The 23,680-nt window shown below is 33.4% G+C and overlaps 1 protein-coding gene across 1 annotated transcript in view; it reads left to right on the plus strand.

The window, feature by feature from the left end:
- The first annotated feature begins 6,948 nt into the window (after positions 1 to 6,948).
- The window catches only part of LOC129218866 (acid-sensing ion channel 5-like), a 52,660-nt gene continuing 35,928 nt past the window's right edge, over positions 6,949 to 23,680 (plus strand). Inside the window, exons 1-7 of the mRNA XM_054853187.1 lie at positions 6,949 to 7,358; positions 7,671 to 7,755; positions 8,704 to 8,879; positions 10,121 to 10,230; positions 12,246 to 12,406; positions 19,257 to 19,334; positions 20,444 to 20,558. Of these exons, the coding sequence (XP_054709162.1) occupies positions 6,949 to 7,358; positions 7,671 to 7,755; positions 8,704 to 8,879; positions 10,121 to 10,230; positions 12,246 to 12,406; positions 19,257 to 19,334; positions 20,444 to 20,558 (1,135 nt within the window). The remainder of the gene's footprint in view (positions 7,359 to 7,670; positions 7,756 to 8,703; positions 8,880 to 10,120; positions 10,231 to 12,245; positions 12,407 to 19,256; positions 19,335 to 20,443; positions 20,559 to 23,680) is intronic.

Raw genomic sequence — 23,680 nt, forward strand, 5'->3', positions numbered from 1 at the left:
TTAACATAAAAATGCAAATTCTAATACAGTAGTTTATGCATATGAAAGGGCTGTTTTGATCAAAAAAAAAAAACCCTTCAGAAGGTATTTCTGGCTGCGCTAGTGTACGGCAACATTAAGAATTTTCAAAATTTTGAAATATCGTAATGAAAAGTCATTCCAGTTTGAAAAATTTAAAGCTGAGAACAAAAACATAAGCTGACCAAACCATCAAAGTTCAGGAATGGTCACTTTTTTTCACTTAGAACATTTTCAAAAGCAAAATTTGAAATTTCTGCAGCCAAAATTATTAACTGTTTTGTTTCTACAAAAATTTCGGGAAATAATATGAACATTTTACTCACATTAGAAATAGCAGAATCTCTACCAGTAATTTTGTACTTTGTTATTATTATTTTTGGAAAGTGCCACGATTTTGCTAGCATCACCCCCCCCCCCCCTTCTAGCAGCCGCCCAACCTGAAAGTGTCACGAGGTGCTCTGATGATGCTATAGGCAAACAATTGTTTGTGTAACCCACTATTCGACTATTTCCTGAAACTTATTTTTAACCTATACATTTCGATATTTTAGACAGGCAGATTAGACAATCATTTGGACAAAAATGAAGGTTTTAACTTTGATTAATGTGCAATTTTTTAAGGAGTGTGTGTGAGTATTTTAAGGAATTGCTATGAATGTTCCACTTGAAAATGAAACAAATCAAAATTGAATTTGTCAGGTGTTTCATCAACGACGCCATTACAACTCAAAAGACTTAATTTTATTCCCCTCTTATAATAAGAACGAAAAAAAAAGGGGGAGGGACGGCCTTTGACATTCACACATTAAATTAATTTTTGTTTTCATTCCTGCTATAAATTAAAATACAAATTATTGCAATTTTGCAAGTCAAAACAACTTAATTTAAAGTACAATGTATTGAAGAACAAGAAATATCTCACAGCCGAGAGCGGATCCTGTTTCTGGTTTTGGAGGGGTTCATTACACAAAGGCATGCCGGTCCCAAGTGTCAGTTTAGGGATTAGTAGGAGATCTGGAGTGAATTATTCAAATTATAATTTGCAAAAGCATGTGTCAAAAGTATTAACAAAAACAAAAGTGGAATTATTAATTAAATAAATACTACCATATATAGAATTTGGAAATTTTACGAGAGAAGTTTTAGATATTTTTAAAAACCTGGATTGAAATTCAAAAATTGGATGAAATTTGAACAATGCTGAGCAATGCGAAACTTGTTTACTTGGTGCTTATAAGCATAACTTATCAAATAAAATGTGTTTCCAGAAATCAGGATTGAAAGAATCCGCATTGCGCTCTTGAAAATACTTAGACTAGTAGTAAAAAGCTTTTAATTATATCATAATAATAAATTCAAACATTAAAACAAATGAATTCGAAAATGTATGTAGAAATATTGAAGATGCAAAGTAAACATACTGATTTAAAATTAAATTTTTTGGGGGAGCAGAGGAGACCTAGTTGACAGTTAGGGGGCCTCAAGGATCTTTTTGCAGGATTGCTCAAAATTTATAGATCCAGGTCTGCTTACATTATTAAATTTGCTTAAAAACAACTCTTGTGAATAACTGTTGTACGATAACATTATATTTAGTTAATACCCGTCGACCCTGTTCTCCTTCCTTAGAAAAATTTAAAATGACAGAGTTGTCAATATGATATCTGCGAAAATAATACATAGTTTCGGCTTTCTCAAGTCTCACCGCATATACATTCTACTGTGCTTATGTTCTTATCTGTAACATCGGTACAATCTTGCAGGGGTGAGAAGGGCGCAAGTTTGCGAACTTTCTTGTGTAATAATAAAACTTAAAAAACTTGTCTTAATTATAACTGTCTTCATAAAAACAGGGCCGACGAGGCTGTATGACATGTCAGGTTGTCGGAACCTAGGGGCCCTTCCCTTCAGGGTGCCTGGCTCAGAATCGGAGTAGCATGAATTTGATAAGTTTTATGGCAAGGCGCGCCTTGGCTCTCAGCGGCCCAGCACACAATTTGATATCTAAGGTGTGATGGAAGGAGGAGGCAATATTACATTATAAAACGTTGGAAGGAGATAGATGCCCCTTCATTTTCAAAAACAAAGGGGCCTTTCCCCTCATTTCTTTAGTTCAAAAACAATGATTGATAAAAAAAATTGATGAAATTAATCGATTCCCGTGTTAGAAAAACGAAGAATTAACTTGATAAGTGTAAGTCGGCTGGGTGGTGTGGTGGTCAGGTTATGTCTTGGTACCGTGTTCTCACTCCCCCTCCCCGCCCCGGTGGCCTGTTGGTACGTTTTCCAGATGCAGAAAATCATCAGGGCCCTTGTGGTATGATTATGCGGCAGTAAAAGATCCCTTGAGTTGTTCAGCTTTGAACACTTTCGGCAAAATTGGAAAAAAATCCTATTGTGGTTTATAATCATTGAGGTGCCGCTATCTCGTGGAAACTGGGTATCAAAACCATCTGTGCATTGACATCCGCGTCTTAATGGTGGCACCAGCCGCCTTTGGTACCTGATATAATTTTTGTTTCTCATGTGAGCTATGCTGGCCTAAAACTTAAAATAGCAGTTCCTCATTTTGACCTCACTTCAGATGCAGATATGACTTGAGTTTAGCACGGCAGCATAAGGATTTTATCTAAAATGTATGTTAAGTTTTGCAAGTTAAGTGAAAAACACTAAATAATGGTTAAGGATTCACAAGTTTGGATTACAATTTTAGGAAAAATATAACGTTGAATCAGTGCCGGATCTACATTTTTCTCAGAGCTAGTGCAAAAACTTGAAACTATTGCTTTTACTTAAAAAGTAAAAAATAGGATGCATTTGCCGCTCAGGGCAAGGGACCAGGCTTGACTCTCCTTAATCTGGCACTGCATTGAATGAAAACTTTTAGAAAATGGGAATAGGCGATAAGTTTAAATAATCGAATAACATTACTTTTTCGCATTCCCCCCAAAAAAAATTTGGGCACCCTAGGTTCACATATATGAATTGCTATTGGCACCTGATCTAGTTTAGTATCTTAATGTGGGGCTTTAACCCCCCCCCCCCTTCTTGCAGTTGCTTTAGTTATTCTTGATCTTGGGCTTTAACAATTCCTCAATCAAAAAACTAAATTTTAAGTTCCATTTACTTGTTTGTTTTGAAGTGTAAAGTTGAAATAGCTAAAAAAAATGCATCGAAAAAAAACGCTTGTAATAAACTATTTAGAAAAGTTTCTACATAAAATTTTAGAGGGAAAAAACATATATAACTCATCAAACAAGAAAATAGAAGCAATTCTAAGCTGCAAAGCATTGGTTAGGTAAACTGAAAAGCTACTACAGAGGATTTGATTTTAAATATGACACCAAACCTCCCTGTTGTAACCACCCAGTCATGCAGAAGAACCAAATTCTTCGATTTTGTTTAGCTTGAAATTATGAATATGATTTTGTATTTGAATGCTCCGAAAATTTTCCTAGCAAGCAAATACGTGTAACGAAAAAAACCCAGCAAATATCCGAAACGATTATTCGAATCTATCAAATATGCAATTTAATGTAACATGTATTCGATGACAGCAAAATATGTCGTACTTACTGTGAGATATGTGGTACGATAAGATTTTGTTTATAACACATTTATTCAATAAAAATGCTGCAAGAAGTGCATGTTTCTGTAAAAAAAAATAATCTTTAGTGAATGGCTGGCATCGAACACAATATTAATCAAGTATTTGAACTCATAACAACAAATAATTCGTTCCTGGCATAGCTTGTCATTTCGTGTTGACAAGCTCTGTTCAAAAAACTTTTTTTTCAACGGAAATCCATGGAAAACAACCTTGTTTGACTTTTATATCTCTTAAATACACTCATGAGAACAAGTAACCATGAAACAGAATGGTTTTTTCCCCCAAAATTAACGTAAACAAAAATCTTCTGCTTAATCACGACACGAATTCAGTCTTTCGGCGCGAACCGGAAGTCATGTGACACCGAGATCACGTGATCGAGCAGACGACGCTGAAACAACAGAGGACAGGAGACGAGACGATTAATTCGCATCGTAAATGCAGTGCCATCCGTATTGGCGATTTACTGCTTTTGCAATTACTCAAGCATAATTTTCGCCAAAATTGCCTCGCCAAGCTATACCTAGATGATGTGTTCTAATATTGCTGATATTACTATGTACCGAATGAAAACTTAAAAAAATATATATAAGACAGTATGAGTAAAAAATTCTACCTTAAATTTGAAATAGACCTATTTAGGGAAACATAATTTTCCCATGAAGTTTTTACAACAGTTACTATTATAACTGTCATTGCAATAGATTACATTAATATGAAGAATGAAATTCATTCATAGTACAACAGATAATAGCTATAAAATTTTGCTTCATGTCGGAAGATTGAGTACATACAGCAGGAGTAGAAGACAAGAACTAATTTTTTTTTCTTTTTTTTCTCTTTTTTTTTTTTTTTTGGTGGAGAGGGGGGGGGGGGTATGTTTTGTCTGGAAAGCTTGCTTTGCATTGATAAGTTGTTACAAGTGGAAGAAGTTTTAATATACAGCATTATTACACAATTACGAGTATTCCTTTTCAACACCAAAACAAAATTTGTTGAGTGAAACTGAATCAGAAAATTGGTTTCAAGCAAATGAACTCTAAAGTGCAATTATGATTGATTCTCGATCATGGACAGTGTGATAGGTTTCTCAAATGAACAGTAATGATTTTAATATCATGAAATAGTTGTACTGCGTTTTCTTTATAGTGATTGTTTCTGGCAGAAATTCCCTTCAAAAGAGTAAAACTTTCTGTTACGTTCAAAACTTCTTTTTAGGCAAAGAATACCAAAATTCAGCTTTCTTTTTAATGCTATTATTTTGTTTCTCCCAACAAATGTTGTTACTGTTTCCATTTGAGGGAAAATAGCCACTTCGTCTAGTTCACCAAAAATGTCGACAAATGTCTGCCGTCGTTCCTCATGTAAAACATTGAAAAGTGAAAACAGCTTAAAATATTGATGCCTCTTGCTCCAGTTGAAAAAACCCTCATTTCATCTGGAAGTTCATACAACCTTTTAAAAACTTATGTTTCGGATAACCAGCATATTTCATATAGAAAAATAGTGATTTGTGTTGCCTACCCATGTCTTCATGAACCTTGCTAAATATTCCTGACGGTAGAAAACGAGATTTGAAAAAATAAACTATTTCTGAAGCTTCATTAAGTACGTACTTTCCTCGAGTCAGATGGTAGTTACTTGATTGTGCTGGCATGGCGATGCAAAACACTGTGACGACTACTACTTCAATCCGGAGCGACATTTTAGATAAATGATATTGGTCATTTCATTTTTCTTGAAACTAGTGGGAAATAAATTTATGCAACTGTTAACTCGCGGTGGAACCCTTCTTATACTTCGGCTTTGGGAAACGCTGGTCTAGACGATCCTTTCACTGAATAATTAGACATCACTTTTCCCAATGACTTCTAATGTCCTTTTTGAAATAATGGCCGTTCTTGAGTTCTTTGAATGAAACTATCCTAAAGAAACACTGGTGGAAGGCTTATGTTCGTAAAATTTCTTTTTGATGGTCTAATGTAGAAATCTAGTACGTCAGCGTGCTTCAGTTCTTTCCGAAAAATCAAGCTCATTGTTTAAAAACAAGTGAAAAAATGTGTTAGTGTTGCATTTCAAGCATCACTATTGCCGCTTTGAGGTTTAGGTTATTCATACAACGGCAAAAGTTGTTTCAGTTTAAGAAACAAAATTTTTGATTCAGAGCCACATTCTATTGTTGTGACAATACTCTTTACCTAGCTGATGATATCAGCAATGTACTTTTCGTACAGGCTGTATCATTATTTTGATAACAAAAAGTAAGATGTATGTTTTTTTTCACTCGGCCATCGTTGTATTTTAATTGATTCAGTTTTTAAATGTTGAATCATCACTAGAGCAACTGGTCAGTGAAACTTCCCCTCCCCCTTTTTTTTGCAACACTATTTGGACAACTTAAACACGTTATTTATTTATTTATTTATTTAACTTCACTCGAAACCATTTTTTTCTGAATTGTATTTGTACTCAAAACTAATGAGTAAATTATATATTTAAAAAAACTAATTGCTGTTTGTAGTGCAAAAATAATCTAGCATGAAACTAATGTGATTGATTTTGAAATAAAACAAAATTTTGTTAAACTAATGAAAATGCAAATTTTTTATGTAAAAGAGGTTATTATGAAAGTTGTTTAATTTAATGCTCCTAAACAGCTGGTTAATACGTAAAATCAAATAAAGCTTTCTTGTTTAAACTGATTTTTTTCAAAATTAAAAGAAAAAAATTGTGGCCATTATTTCATGCCTAAATGTTTTCAGTTAAAATTATTAAGGTTTTCGCTTTTTTTCTTACTTTTAAAAAAAAAAAAAAAATGGTGAATAGTTCGGCAATAAAATCAGAGATAAACATTCTTTTTGAAAATATTCTGCATAGGAGCTCAATAACCGAAATTATTATTTAGAATGGCGAAAAGAAAATTTTTAATTAACTTCTACTCTTTCACGGCCACTGCAGCACAAATATATTTTCTTTCCCAGAAACTACAGAGCAAATATCTTCTCTAAGTCGAGTGAAATAAATCAACTCTTTGTGTGATCCTGACATACATTACATATTAATTTATTAGCGAATACTAAACAGTCCTCTCATTAGTTTAAATGCACTCTAGTCTGGAGAAGGAGACAACTTTCTTTTAGATAATACCTTACCAGAGATACATCCATAAAGATACGCCCTCAGTATTAATTTTGTTATCATTCACAGTAAATTATACATCAATATAGGAAATGACCACGCCCTCCAACGACAACCGACTTATAAGTTGCGTTTCATTCAAAGGGGGACAGTTGCTGCTTCAACGACAGACTGCAATTATGTTTACTATTGAGAAGTCCAGAGAAATACTTGCTGGCGGGGCTCGAAGAAGACAAGTGTTTACAGGTTCGTTTGAAGAAGGACTTATAAAGCAAGATTCATACGAAAAAGATAAAATTTTGTTTGACAGAGAGAAATCTTTTGGTGACACAGATGACAGTTTGAAAGCTGTAGCGAAGGACCTTTTAACGAAATCGTCAATCTATGCAGTATCTCAGTTAGTAACTTCAACTGGATTTGTTCGGAAAGCTCTCTGGTTTATTGTGTTATGTATAGGTTTAATTGGGTGCTTTTATGAAAGTTACCGTTTCTTATCATTGTACTTTCAGTACCCAGTGGTTACTACGTTAGGTGTGGAAAATAATTTCAAAATCGATTTTCCAGCAGTAACTGTATGCAACTTGAACAGGTACGATCTTTTAGCACATTTTATAACGATAAATGTATTTAAAAGCATTTTCTAGCGTTCTATATTACTCTGAATCAGTTACGACATTGAATGTTAAAGTTATAATGATGCTTATGACTCTGAATAGCATATTTGCATAGTATTGGTTGGTTAAAATGATTAGTTGAATGGGAAATACTTAATGTCTCGAATACTAAATTACTGAAATCAGTATTTGTTTGTTTTCCAAATACTATATATTTGTTTTACGTATTACTTCAAAATAGTAGGAAATATTTCAATATTTTTTTTAAATGCTCGGATATTTTTTAGGTTACCAGTAAGGAATTACATGTGCTTATTCACAAATAAGACTTCTCGTTGTGGATTTTCCAGAAAATATAATATTCCTATTTCGGTAAGCTATCTTATTAAATATAGATATATATATTGTATGATTGTAGCTCACACTCTGCTCAAGTTTTTCATTTCCTTTAAAAGACTTCTTTCTCATAAGAAAAAAAAGAAAAAACGCACTTGAAATTCCATTTTCAACATATGCCTTATAACAGAGTATTCATTTAAAGTAGCAACTTCTAAATATTCTCCTCAAAAACAAGGAAGTCGTTTTCAAATTCTTTCATTTGATTTATAAAAGTTAACTACTATAGTGTAAAACTACATAATTATGCAACTTATTTTATGTCATAAACGGAGAACCAATAAGAAAAATCGAATGCTTAATCATTCATTCACTCCAAAAACGTAAAAGGGAGAATGTCTAAACCTTATCTGTGCTGCCAGTCTGTCTCCTACGTTTTATCACAATCAAACACAGTAGAACAAGGGATGTTTTCTAAACCATAGGAATAATTAATTTAAAACTACTAAAACCAGAAGCTTCCAGCACTGACTGAGCACAAAATGGGTCGTTTATAATTAAGTTTAAATCTTGCACTATTTTTTTTAACCTTGATTGTAATCTCAACCAAGCCAGAACCTGGGCTAGAACCCAGGACTTTTGGATAGTCTCACTTTCCAGCTAAGCCATGAACTCTTTACAACTGTTATTTAGACTTTTATTCTTCTTTTAAAAAGTTAGTTTGCAAGTTAAATATGATAGAAACGGAAAAATATATTGCTCTTTCTGTCATATCTGTCTGTTTTCTGAACAAGATAATATTTTTCTATTCCTATCATTTCAATTAGGAGATGGTCGGGTAGAAACGATTTGAAAAATCAGGTCAGTTGACGTGGAATTACTCGTATATGTTTTGAAATCATGAAGAATATCATCGTTAAGTTGTTAGTTTAAAAAGAGTTTTGTGAGAATACAAATAATTTTTATATGCTTTTTTTTTCTAAGGAACGTTGGCGATACGCATCATGTTCAAATGATATTCTGAGTGAAGAGCGCAACGAATCTCGAATTTTCTTAAGAGGTTACCTGCAGTCTCCTAGAAATAAACGCAAATTATTGGGTTATAGATTTAAAGATCTTATCAAAGAGTGCACATTTGATGGAGAACCTTGCTCAGATAAGTAAGCTCTTATTTTTTGTTTTGTTGTTTGCCTAATCTTAAACGTTCGCTCGATGCACGTAAATCATTTTGAGATGAATTTATTACAGAAAGTTGCTTAAAAATATCAGCATTCTAATTCATCTGAAGAAAAATATTCACTCAAACAAAAGTGAAAATGGGAAAATTTCGTCATTTTCTCAGACACAAAATAGCTAGTTTCTGTTTTCGGCAAACAAAACTGCTACTTTGCAATTTATATTTTATTTATTGGCTTTCTTTCTCTTCCCAGCAAACAAATTCGTAACAGCAAAAAAATTTGTTTCGAGGTCAAAGTTTAATGCATGTTGTCTTTCGTTTCTCCAAATCGACCATCTGTCTTTTCTTTGTAGCAAAATTTCATAGAACTGTTTTGGTGGTGTTTTAATTGATTTTTTGCACTATATATTTATTTTCTTTTTGTAAACATTTTCTTTTACAAGCTACTTCTTTCTTCTTGAACATATTTGCATACAAGCAGAAATAACGGCAAAACACATCAAATAAACATTAGATAGCAATTCTAGAGAAAATAAGTACAGCGTTTTTAAACTTGGGGGAAACTAGGGAGGTTTGACCCGCTTGTTACAACAATAATATTCTTTTTTTTTTTTTCAAACGTTTGAAAATTTCCAAATTGACATTACGCGTCATCCCATAATGTCTGGCAAACTTTTTACATTATTTTCTTTATTCAAATTATGTATTGATCTTTAGACTGACGATTTGTTAACAGTCACCAAACTGGGTCAAACCTGCTCGCTTGTGAGGTTTGGTCCTTATAGATTAAAATTTATAAAAACATGATGATTGCTCCTTTTCTTTTATTATTGTTCCAATATGCATCTGTGCCCCCACGCCCTTCCATACAGGCACATATGAGCAATTGATGACATTTGGAAAAATACCATATAATAATGAAATATTTTTTTAACATCTCAAAAAATTCCATGTCGCAAAGAAAATACTATTCAATCATGGGGACACTTTTGCTCTGAAAAATTTATATATTTTTTTTTTTTTTTTTTGCAAAAATACAGAAATTTAAAAAAAAAATGTTCGCAGGTGCCCCCCGTTTAGCCTACCTTGCATGCATGAAAATTTCGCTCTTATTATCAATTTTTCTGATTTGCATTTTGTTTCATTTCCCAACCTATTGGTAGTGTGGTAAATTATTGCCTTCCAAGATCATTATAATTTTTTACATTTTTATATGCCATCCAGTAGTTTCACAGATTTTTCAAGTCTCCAATTCGGAAACTGTTTCACATTCAACAGAAAAAAGGATAAGGATAGTAGTTTCTTAGAAACAGCGCACATTGGGTCAAATAGCGGTAAGTGAAAAAAATTATTATTAATTAATAACGCAAATTTAATTCAGTTCTAAGAGATCTATATAAATGCATTTTAAGGCTAAGCAACCAACAAAAACTAACATGTGAAAATAATGTAAAGCTAAATCTAAGTTGTTAACGACATTTCAGGCACATTTAAGGATTGTTTCAACTTCATTAATAGTGGAAATGAACTTTTTTGGCCAAAATTTTACCATTTATCTTTGTCACAGAACCCTTTCAAATGTTTCGCACAATTGTTGCATCTCAAAAAGAATACAGGTTCTCTTTACTGAAAAAAAAAGAATAATTTACTAAAACTTAATCCTAAAATCAAATTTTCTTTATTGTTAAAAAAAATAGGAGTTTCTTTCCATCAATGTGCAATTCCCGGAATCGTTACAGTTAAAACTAAAACCGTTGTTCTTTATACCGTAAACGTGGGCTACCTTGGTCCTAGGGTCCTTCTTTGTCCCAAATGGAGAAAAAGATACAACGTTCTCTGTCAACCTTCGGGGTGCAATTTTTTCAATATAGTTTGCCAGAGTCCACCAGAGAGCACCCCCCAAGCACTCAACTGTGTATACCAACCAGTTCTATAGCTCTGCTCAAGAAGCAACACTATTGGTTCTGCATTCCTTGTGCTAACATATTCCTTCATAACATCTCAAACGTTTCCATGAAGAAGCATATCTACATCAGCTAAGAGCTTTTTAAGTACCTATTTATAAGCACTATTTAATACTCTATGCAGTAGTATAGTTGTACTTCTCATTTCTGTTTAGGCTTTTTTTTTTCCTTCAAAAATCGACAATGACAACCTATCTCCTAACATAAAAATTACGACATAGCATAAAAGCTTGAAAAAATCCGCCAGAGAGATTTGAAAAAGTAAAGAGTAGCTAAAAGAGTCTAAACACGAAAAACACAAGAAAAAACCTGGAATTCTCGGCGACGGATAAAGAGAGAGAATGCAGACTTAATTCATCACACAGGGCTCAGTTACGTGGCTTTCATTATGGAGGATGAAGAGGAATTAAAAGCTCAAGGAGTTTTAGAAAAAGGTTTACCCAGTTGCAACTGTTTCTTACATATATTGTTAAATTTGTTGGTAAGTTTACGGAATTTTGTTATAGTAGAACAGAATGAGCTCAGGTTTCCAAATATAGCTGTTCATGAGAGTTAAGAAAGAGCGAATGTTGAGGGCATGGAAAGCACCAAAAAGTTTTGGAAGTGACCGAAAATTAAGGATCCTTTGTTTTACGAATGGTGTTATCTTAATAAAATATTTCAACCTTCAAAACTGATGAAAAGATGACTGTTCTTCGTCGGTAATTTCTGAGACAATAAATAGGTATGCACACACATTTTTAAAAAAATAATAATTTTCCTAAAAACAAATATATGTGACTCAAACTTCTTAACTTCTTGTAAAATTTATTTTTCCTTCAAATAAATATTTTCCCCTATGAGCACACGTTTTTTTTTTCTTCGTTTTTTGGTGGCTACAATGATTTTAAATAGGGGAAACCATTTGGAGCAAAGGAACCCAAACGCAAGGGTAACATTTGCCTAAATATAAAACAATAATAAAGGGTAAAAAATACTTGGAGATAAACTGATCACTGTTCAAAAATTAAATTAAGAGATCTATAGATGTGTAAAACAAGTTTCCACAACTTGGAAATATGAATAGTTATAAAATTTTTTGTGAGAGAAAAGAATGAGAAAAGTTCCAAAATCTGGGCCAAAGTAGCCCGCGTTTATGGTAATTAAAAGGGCAGCAAAATAATTTTTTGAGGTGTTTTAGATTTTAAAAATTGGCATTCTACAGCTTTGCGCTAAAAAATATAAATGCATCAGCAAAATTCTATTATTCAGTTTCAAGTTTTATTCATTTGAATGCATGGCAAATATAGCAAGGGGAGGAAACTAATTATGTTCGGTTTAATCATAGCTGTTTTGCGGTAAATATTCACGATTAATCTCTTCCACGCGCATTTCTAATTTCCCAGGTTTGGAGCTTACTTTAAATCTGGATGTTTTCAACTATTCTCCCATCTCGTACAGCATTGGTGCTCGAGTTGAGCTTCATGGACCAGATGTGGAACCAAATCCGGAGTACTACGGAATCAACATCAGCCCTGGATTTGAAACATCGTTAGCAGTCAAGCAGGTGGTTTTCGAAATGGCACTCGATTTTACTCTCTGAAATGTATTTTACGCTTTTACGGAAAGTAATCGTTTTGCGCATGTTTAATCATTCAGCTTAGTATTCAATCATTTACAACCATTATGTTTGAGCGTTAAATACATTTTAGTATTTTAGGGCAATTTTACTGTGTTGAGCTTGTATTCCCTATTTTAATAGCGGAAAATACTTTAACTCATAATAAGAACTAAGATAGTTTTTAATGAAAGAAATCGACTATATTTTTAACAGATGACAGTACCAGTCCTACCTCTGTGCTAAACTTTCAGAGCGATAAGCCTAAAGTTTTTTTGTAGTGACATTTTTTTGTTTCAACAGCTGTTCTATTTACTATTATCTTCTTCTTCAAGAGAAAGTAGTATCAAAAACCAGATCAATCCATGATTTTTCCCAAGAGTGGTTTGTTTCATAATTTGGTGGATGCTAATACACTTCAAAGCGATTTGGAAGACATCCTGCTCAATCAGGTTGAAACCTCCCGTCGAAAATCAGTTTACTTTGAAAAAAAAGTTAACTGTGAACGTGTTTTTCGTCTCTCCTGTAAATTTTCAAAAAATAGATTGAGCAGTATTTCATACTAAACGCTTTAAGTCTTATTTGAACTAACTGATTAGCAAAATATAATTTATATCAGAACATTACATGAACGTTTGATTAAATGTATGACAATTTTTAACTATAACCCAACAAATAATTCTTTATTTTTGCAAGTGATACCTAAAAAAGATGATGGAGCATTGCGACCAAAACTTCTAAGACAGATGTAAAAAGTTCACAGTTGCCCATCAACACTATTAGTGCAATGTCTGTCTGGAAAGCAACGTCAGTGAGTGGGTGAGAAGACATTATCTAACCGTTAAAATACCATTTAACGGTTTCAAAATATTTCTCCTAAGTTGGTATACGTCTTCCAGCGAGACATCCGGGCCTTTTCTGGAATTTCTTCCAGAGCCTTAGTCTTTATCTTTGTCAAATGTCTGAATAAAAAGATCAGAGTGATTACCTTCCATGTTTTCAAGTAGGGGAAAAGAATGAAATGAAGGGAGTCACTTCAGGGCTGGAGGGCTGCAAGGGAATTGTTGACACCTTTGAATATCTGCCAAGAGACATTACCAGCTTCGCATACTTTTCACACCAGTAGATAGTTTATTATAATTCAGGGGCGGACTGGTCCGGTCGGCAGATCGGGGATCCCGACTGGGCCAACTGTTTAAGGGGGAGGGGGGCAACTCAAATAGGTGACTCTTTTTTGTCAAACAAATTTTCCTAAAAAAAATTCTGAAGTTCTTGCCTTTCAAATTCAAGTCGAAATTGTGTATAAAGTGAAATGGGAAATTTCTATAGATCTGAGATAGATGCTATCATACATCAGTGGTGAAGAGCCTTTTTTATTTTTATCTCTGGCTACACCTCATATTAAGAGGGATATCGCGGGCAATATTATTTTGCCGACTGGGCAAAAGTCAGCCAGTCCGCCCCTGTTACAATATCTTCAAAGGTACTTTTTGGAATCTATACAAATAATATAAAGCAGTCGAGTTTGTTTGAACGCGCTAATCTCAGGAACTACTGGTTCGAATTGAAAAATTCTTTTTTGTGCTGAATAGTCCATTCATTGAGGAAGGCTATAGGCTATATAACATCACTTTATGACTGATAGGAGGGGAGCAGCTAAAAAAATGTTATGAAAACTGGAAAATTTAATTATAATATAGAATGCTTGGAACACAGAATATGCGTAGCCACGGTGACTTGACCTGAAGATGCGGGCGTCGCGATCCAGTGGGCGTAGGTTCGAGTCAGCCATGAGGGAAATCTCGAGGATCCTTTGCAGAGAAAATCCTAAACGATGATAAAATGATTTGCAAAAAAATATAGACAAAAGTATCATTGTCTTATTTTTCTTATTAATTAAACTAATAATATAAAGCTGAAGAGTTTGTTTGTTTGAACACCCTAATCTCAGGAACTAATGGTTCGAATTGAAAAATTATTTTTGTTTTCAATAGTCTATTTATTGAGGAAGGCTATAGGCTATATAACATCACGCTATGACTAATAAAAGTGCAGCAGCAATAAAAAATGTTATCAAAACGTGAAAATTAACATCTATACTAATATTATAAAGCTGAAGAGTTTATTTGTTTAAACGCGCTAATCTCAGGAGCTACTGGTTCTAATTGAAAAATTCTTTTTGTGTTGAATAGTCCATTTATTGAGGAAGGCTATAGGCTATTTTTTTTCAATAAAATTAACCGAAATATTTGTAATTTTCAAATTAAATGTTTAATTAATTGTTTAGTTACATGATTTCCTAATAGATGGCGGGATAAATTTAGTTCTATAAATTCCTAATAGCTGGCGAGACAAGTTAACTCTTCGATAGGGTCGACAGTTTCGATAGCTGCAAGGAACCATGCCATGCTACACTGTTGTGATCAGCGAACAGATTTTTTAATGCTTTTTTTTCCGATGTTCAGGTACATAATTTGATTTTGTAGGATTTTTCTATTGGGTTTTGTTTTCCTTATATCTTCAACGTTTGTTTTTGCTCTTACAGTTAAAGATATTACTTATCTAAGTAAATAATTTGTGATTTGTCGTATTATTCAATTGTGATTGTTCTTTAAAGCGTTTATATTATAGCATTGTTTATTCGGCGAAACACTTTAAATTGCAGGGGGGGGAAACGCTTCACTCGCTAAAGGGCAGGGTAACGGTAGCGTGGTTGCTTGGCGCGTTAAGCGATGAACTATGTTGTTGAAGGATTATTTTGAGTTTTAAAGCTACTGTTAATATTTTTATGTGTTTTGGCGAATAGTTTTAAATTCCAAAGAGACGTTAATAGGTCTTTGGAAAAGGTGTATACGCATTTTAGTTGAAGAAAAATGATCATTTCACATCAGAAGGGGGGGGGGGGGCGGGGGACGTGGATTTTTTTTTTCTTTTTCTTTTTCTTTTTTTTTTTTTTCAACGGACTTTCTCTAACTTAGCACGAGTATCGCCGTGCGGGTACTGCTAGTGTTTAATGTATGCTTAATTCAAAGAATACTCAACAAACACTTTGAGTTCATGATTTCAGAGACACATTTTCGTCCGCAGTGGTCCTTGATGGCCTTCCAAAGCGGGATTCATCGCTGACCTCTTCACGGCCTGAAAATATCAATTGTGTCCTTCAAAATTCCTTGTAGTAGAACGGAAGACTTGCCGTTATAAAAAAAGACCGTTACCAAACGCTCTCTTTATCATCGGAAAATTTCAACTGAGGATAAGTCAAACTTCATACAAATCATGATGGCAAGCTTTTGCAAAATTGAACTCTGCTTGCAAGGGAGATAAAAAAAGGTTCTCGAAAATGCTTGCCCTTTCTCTCAAATAGTCGAATTTTCGCTGCAAGCTATATATTGACTTAGGAGGAGCTTATTTTGAAATATTTATGTGTGTTTAAATGGTTTAATAAATGAATGTCCTCTAATTAACTCACTGGCAACACTTTCCGGATAGACCGAGTATTATTATCTACATGATATTATAATTTTGAAAAATGTGTATACCTAGAACTATTTCCTTATTATCTAAAATTAATATGTAAATTGTTTAAATTGTTAATTCTTTTTTTTCCCTTTGAAACAAATGTTTTTACGAAGTCTACAATTTTGAGTAATATATTTCGTTACAAGAACTCAAGGGAAACAAAGTATTTTGTTTTACCAAAAAACTAAGGTAAAATATTTTAAATATATTATTATATGCTCCGTATTAGACTTGTTCCTCAACAGCAATATATACAAAAATAATCTTCATTGAAACAAAATTTGCTCGGATCGAAATCTTAGAATCGAACGAAGTATATGTGCTATATGTATAAAAAAACAAGCGAATGATACCTTCGTTTTTCCTTGAAAATGATGATGACTTAATAATACAAAAAAATCATATTTTATGAAATTACCCTAACTATTTACATTTGAGAGTAGAGTGCCCTCATAGTTCCTTTCTGTTATATTAGATCCCTTTTAAGTGCATTCAGTTTTTATTGAAATACGTTTAAGTGAACAGTAAATCAGAATATGCAACTAAAACTTTTACGTATTCTCTGAGCATATATATGTGCATGTATATATAGGATGTTCCTTAAATATGGCGACAAACGTTAAGAGGGAATAGGGATTACTGAAATGATATAGAATTCCGAACCAACCTATTGTCGCAAACATCATTCAAGGTATCCGAGGTAAAACAAAAGGACCACAAGACAGGAAATTACCATAAATATTTATTGCACACTGTAAAAAAAATGTGTAATGTTACCAGTATTAATTGGTGTAACGTTACACGAATTCTGAAGTGTGTAGTATCATTAGTTTAAAAACACAAATTGTTGGAGGAACTTTGCACTACGGTTTCAGTAGAATTCAAAGCGCATGCGTAAAGATCAGAATCGGCGCAGAGCAGGTAAGCTCTTATTAGCGAAACGAAAACTGGCCTTTGTGTCCGAGCGGTAAATGCCCTTACTTTGCTGCCTGTCTGCGAGATTCGCATCGTGGGTTCGGAAACCACTCAGATTAATTCCTCTCTTAGTCCAATAAAAATTTGTTTGTGTATTAAAATAAGTAAATAATTCGTGTATACTGCTTTTGAAAAAGCATGAACTTGATAAATATTGAATAAATGAATAATTAAAAGCAAGAGCTGTAAAAAAGGTGATTCTAGGATGATTTTTTTTTAAATACAGTTGTAACGAAATTTCAAGTATTGTTGTTGTAATTTATTTTTGTACTTTCAACTTAAAACGTATCGAAATTATTACTTGATCATTTAATATATATGAGTAGCTTAAACCATTGAATAGTTAACTTGAAGTGTAAATCTACTCACCATTAAAAATTAGTACCCGTTCAAGAAAGTCAGATGAAAGTTCAATTTCTGCTTATGTGTAAACTTTCTTGCAATTTTTCTATAAGCATACGGAAAGTTCTGGTGTAACCTTACGCAGAAATTAGTTAGACGTTACGCTAGTTACAATGCCATGTAACCTTCCACAAGCGATGTGTAACTTTACTGCAATTATATCATTTAAATTACTTCAGAGCAGTAGAGGCAGCTAAGCTGCCACTGATTTTATGGCGTAAGTTTACACAAAATTTTTTACAGTGCTCACATTTATTTCAAATGCTGTGATCGATCATACGTAAGCATTACATTTTGAATGTTACAACCTTCCTTAACGTAACATCATCAAAGTTTACAACTCTATAAGAGATGCAGAGCGGACCAAAAAGTAGCTGAAGCGTACTAAAACAGCTGAATTTTTTTGGTATTTGCATCAACGCAGACGATCATCGTAAACCAGACTGCATAAATCAGGAGTTTGCTGCTTAAATCCTTTAGTCGAGAAATTTCCCCTGGAGCACCACCAAGGGGCGTACGATAGCTTTTGTGGTTTCTTCAACGTGTCATACATTTCCTAAAAGTTCGTCCCCACATATGTACATTTTATTTGGAAAAAATATTTTCCAACTCCTGTTTTCAGATTTATGTTTGTATGTGCCTCTCTCTTCAAAAAGACACATAAAAGAAATATTTTATCGAAACCGACATTTTTTCTTTAGAAATTGCGATATTTTTCTGAAAAAATTAAGAAGTAGAAATTTTTAACATCCGTCTCCCTTCTCTCTCTCCCTCTATATATACACACACACACACACACACACATATATATATATATATATATATATTTACGAGGTTTTTTTTTTTTTTTCAAGGTCCCGATCGATCGCGAAATGAAAATCACAAAAACAATAAAAGCTCTTTTATTTGGAATATGTACTACACCTAACAACTACTTCTCGACTTAGTCGCCGCTCCGATTAAGACATTTGTCGCCCATTTTTTCGATACCCTCGTCATAGAAGGCAGCCGCCTGTGCTTTAGCCAATTTCTGTACGCTGGTCTGCAGCTCGACGTCGGAGCCAAACGTCTGTCTTCCTAGCCAGCGTTACATGTGACCAAAGAGATGGTAATCTGATTGCGCCAAGTCTGGGCTGTAAAGAACTGATGCAGGAGGTTTTTGGTTAAAGCAGCAGTGTGTGGGCGCTCATTGTCGTGCTGAAGGACAATGCCTGATGACAACAATCATCTTTGTTTGTTCTGAATTGCCCTTCCTTCAGCATTGAGAAATCGAATTACAGCACGATTTATCACTTAGCGGGAGACGAAATTGTTCGAAGCATGTTTCATCGTTCACTGCGTGCTCCGAAATAACCAGAGCGACCTGATGCACTGCATAATCTTACTTGAGAGACTGCGCAACAAATCTACGCACAGCGTCATCGGCTTGACTTTCTGGTTTTCACTTCGCGATCGATCGGACCAAACAGAAAGGGCCTTGTGAACTTTGAGACCTCTCCTCCCCTTGAGAAAGTATCGGTTCTTGGTTAACTTTTTTCATTTTGGTGTTGTTTTCGTGTTCTTGCATTTTGGTGTTTCGTTGTTCTTGCTTATTGCATTTTCCAATATATATTGATTGTTTATTCATGAATATGTTTCTACCGTTTTCGATTTTAGCAGCTTTGCGCTGGCATTACAGTACGCTTTTGTGTTTATTCTTTCATTTTTCTTTCAATTTTTTTGAATTTATATTTAAAATGTTCTTAAAATGTATCTCATGTTTTACATGTATATATGTATATAATTCATAATTTAAAACAGTAGAGAATTAAAAAAAAAAAAGAAAAGAAACACAGTTGCTGTTTTTAACTTTGTTTATTTTTGAGCTTAGTTAAAACAAAACCAAAAGATATTTCATTTTCAGACTGCTTACTTTCGTCTGGAAAATCCGTACCGAGACAAATGCAAAAACTATGACAGTTGGCACTTCCAAAATCAAGAAGTGAGTATTGGCTCTACTATAGTTTTGTTAATTGCATTTAATATGTCTGCTCACGATTCAGTATGAAAATGTTATGCAAAGTAGTTACCTCTCAAATATATGATTTTAAAAACACTACTACTGGGTAATGATTCAGATTTTTAAATCATATTTTTTATGCTCAGAGCACCAGGCAATAAAATTGCACGTGTCTTTATATTTCAGTTCAAAACCGTTTTGTTTATGAAATACTAAAGCCGACAGAAAAAACCTGCTAAATTAACATTAAAATTTCTTCGAAATTATCTATGTTTCAAAGTAGTTGGTAAAAAAAACCTTAAACGTAAATAAGCACGCATTGATAAGTCTTAGGCTCATTCAATTGTTATTTCTTGAATAACTAAATAAAATGCTGCGACCCCATTTTGAATTTTTAGAACGAGACTATAAAAAAAGTACTTCTCTGCCTAATGATGTTTATGGGCAGTTTCACTTCATATTTTATTTCAAAAAATAATTCAACTTTCCAAAATTAGTGATGAAATAGATACTACTTTTGGGTGATTCTCTAAAAACCTGATATTTTTTCAATCACAGATTTTTCAAAAGTAAATATTCTTTTTTAAAAAAATTAAAAGAATTCAAACTTACTCTTTGTAAGAAACTTATTAAGAGAAAAATAGAAAAACTCAGTTTCCCACTAGTGTTCTCCTGGGCTTTCATAATGCTAAATTGCACGTACTAGGAAGTTCATGTGGCCAAGAGTGCATGAGCCAAATATAGGCACTCATGGGATCTTTAGCTTGCGACATGAGCGCTGACGATTTTCTACATCTCTTAAATTCACCAATTGAACACTTACACCCCAGAAGCGAAAAAATCAAAATCTGCTAAAGTCTAATAGCGCGGAAAAGTTGCCTTTCGTGCAGATATTCTTCCATGTCAAAGAATTCAAACAGTAAATCAGGCAATTTATAAATCTTAAAATATAAACGCCTAAATCGTTACGTTCTTCCTTCCTGAAAAAGTTTCTGCAACGCGCTTTTTAAGAGGAAAAATGTAAATAAAATTTTTCTAACATTTTTATTATCATACAAGTTACCAAATAAATTGGTGTTCTTTTCGTTTAGGAGTGTTTAAAATTCCGTTTGCAGGACCAAACTTACAACCACTGTGGTTGCATCGATCCTTTTCTTTCAACAAACTACTCAGCACCTCCATGTGACATAGAAAACCAAACTTCAGGTGAGAAAAATTGTTTCTCCTCCCCTGGTTATGTTTTAAATATTTTCAACTAACATGAAGTGCATAAAAATTAAATGTTACGAAAGAAAGAGTTACGTATTCTTCATAGAGTAGCGTACTTTGTTATTATTTATTGCTCTGTTTTTTAAAGTATTGGTAGCAGTAAATGTGCAAGTCCGACTGGGGATCCGAAAACCTTACGTTTATGCACATGCTCGAGCAAGCCAATGCATTGTAAAAATCTGACGAGAATATCCGCTCAATAAAACAGCTGCTGTCATTCAATGAGTGATGTTCCCATCAATTTTTCTGAGGGTATACTCCCAGTAATCAGTTATGCATAATATATGTATACAATCATATACATAATAATGTCATAATATGAAATTTTTCGAAGCTTGGTGGTATACGCTATATGTCTAAAAAATGTTTGAGAATATACGGCGTATATGGAGTACAACCTGTGGGAACAAAACCACTGCATTCAATGGTACTGCTGCACGATAACTGCTCGGTCTTTTGGGCGAAGTGTCAGGCAGAAAGGTTTAATGTATGACATGTTAAAGTACAGCCCAAAAGTATAGTTCCTAAAATTCTGCTTTATGTGGACTGAAAAGTGCCAGAGTAAGTGAACATGACGGGTAATTGTGAATGCGCTCTCAACTGGTCTTTCGCGCGAGGTTTTTTTTCGTCCTGCCAAGGTGCGGTCGAGATTTTTGTACCAATTGTCAAGCTTTTGAGATAGAGTTGAGTCGAGATAGAGTTGAGATAGAGTTGATTTGAGTCGAGTGCATAAAATTTTATTCCCATTTTAGTTATTTGTTTCTTACGGCTCAAGCATTTGTTTTAAAAAATCATTTTTTTAAAAAAATCATTAACATATAAGTATTAACTATTAAAAACAGATTTCATGTTTCATGTGGAAAGGCTGAAGAGTTTGGTGGATTTCTCAAGCAAAAACATCTCAAGATAAATTATTTTCTAATTATAGGGGAAGGTGGTTGCCGTCAATGAACCGGTTTCATGACTAGACCGCGAAGATTTTTCCCGAACCAGAGTTTGTGCAGAAGCGTAATCTGTTTTAGTACCTTCCTTTGTCTGAAAATAGTCTAGTGCAGAGTCGTCAAGTGGCTAAAATTATTTTATGATATTGTTAATCGGTTAGATAAGATTTCTACCATTCTCTTACTAATTATTGAGATTTTCATTTAGTTATAACATGCTTTGAATATCACTGATCAATTGAACGTGAACATCGACTTAAAAGAGTGCCTTTTCAAGTACAATTCTCCATACTTCATGTTTCATCGTGATTCGTCACGGCAATAACACCTATAAGAATATTCAAAACGACGCAGTTGCTATCATTGGATCACTAAGTGTTTCCACGAATGGACCACCTGACAAAGCGGTTCATTCAAGGAAAATCTCAAATATTGTTGTAACTTCAGCTCAATTACCTTTGAAAATTGCTCAATTGTTTTAAAATAAACATGACAATGAAAAAAATACTCACAGTAATTCATGAAAACTTATACTTTATTAAAATTTCATGGCAAATTTTTTTATAAAATTGATTAAAACTTAAAACATAATAATACAGTTTCACATACTTTTGTTGTTCCCAAAAAATGCAAAAATTAGTGAAATATGGCCAGTGGACAAGTGAGAGCATGTAACGTGCTAGAGTAGCTTATCGAAAGAGTCATGATAGTAGCTTTAAACAGCCGCATGGAAGATAAAAACCAGTTTGTTGTTACCTTAGTCACTTATAAAAAATTTAGGAGATTCGCCCTCCGAAATATGATTATGATTAGTGTATCATATTTTGAAACTAGAGAAGAATTTTATGGAATTAATTCCGAAAAATTGGGGAAATTGGCATTTCAAGAGGCTGAGAAACATAACATGTTCCACAGATTTAATTACGACAAAAAGGCTGTTAGTACTATATTCTCTGGTAGTTTGAGACTTAATCTTCTGGTTTCAGTAATAAAATGGTCAAAAATATTCTCTGACATTTTAGAGAGCAAGTACAATCTTGTGTCGAACGAAAATTTTCAAAATCGATTTTACAAAACTCCCAACAGTTCAAAAGAGGTTGAAAAGATATTAGCTAAGAACGGTGTTGCACAGGTTGAGAAAATATCACGTGGGGTGAACGTGGTGTGATGACAACAACTGTGTAAGTGTTGGGTTTTTTTTATGTTCATCTTATCTGAAAATAAAACATATTAGAAAATAAATCCATTTTTCTATAACTTATTGTTATTTGTAGTAATTATTGATCGCATGTTACAAATATTTGTAAGTTACGCATTGATTTCTTAATTTGAGAATGTGCTAAAATATTTATTTTTATTTTTCATTCTTTATTGTGTATATTTATCATGAAAGTGAATATTATTATTAAAAGAGAAATATACTGAGAAATTGTTCCTATAATTAACGTGAAATTTGAGTTGTATTTCCTTTTTTAAAAAATCGAAAACTGTTATGTGGTTCATTGACGGCAACCTTCCCCTATAGAGGAGAGAACGATACTGAAAAGTACTGAATAATAATTTTTAATAACTGAGGGATTGCGCAAAAATTAATTAGAAGGTTTCAAAAAATGATAAATTTAAATTTCACGGCAAATTATACTTCAGTACCAAAAAAATACAAAATTTTACATGGTTAAGTTTACCTCTCTCTGATCACAAAAAGATCACGTAATATTAGCAATTGCTATAACATTTTAAAATGTTTGTTAAATGTTTAAATATTAACCATGGGCAAGAGTTCGGGGGAATGGATTGCGGGAGGAATAGAACAGCTGCATTTATGCGAAAATAAAACAAGAAAATTTTTTTCTAGCTTGACCAGTAGATGCGGCAGATTAGAACCGATCAAAGAGTCAAAAGCTGCTACATCAACGGAACAAGTTAGAAATAAGTTATCATAATATTTCGGCATAATTGCCTCTATTCCATTTTTCCCGTCCTGGCTCTCTCTTACTATCCCTTTTGATCATTATCTCCTAAATTGCTTTCCGTTTTCTTACTTATGATTTTTAATTTGTATAATGTAACATATAACAAACATAATAAATATAAGATTATGTTTATGCCTTCAAACTA

Source organism: Uloborus diversus, chromosome 3 (genome assembly GCF_026930045.1).
Source record: "Uloborus diversus isolate 005 chromosome 3, Udiv.v.3.1, whole genome shotgun sequence".
NCBI lineage: Eukaryota > Metazoa > Arthropoda > Arachnida > Araneae > Uloboridae > Uloborus > Uloborus diversus.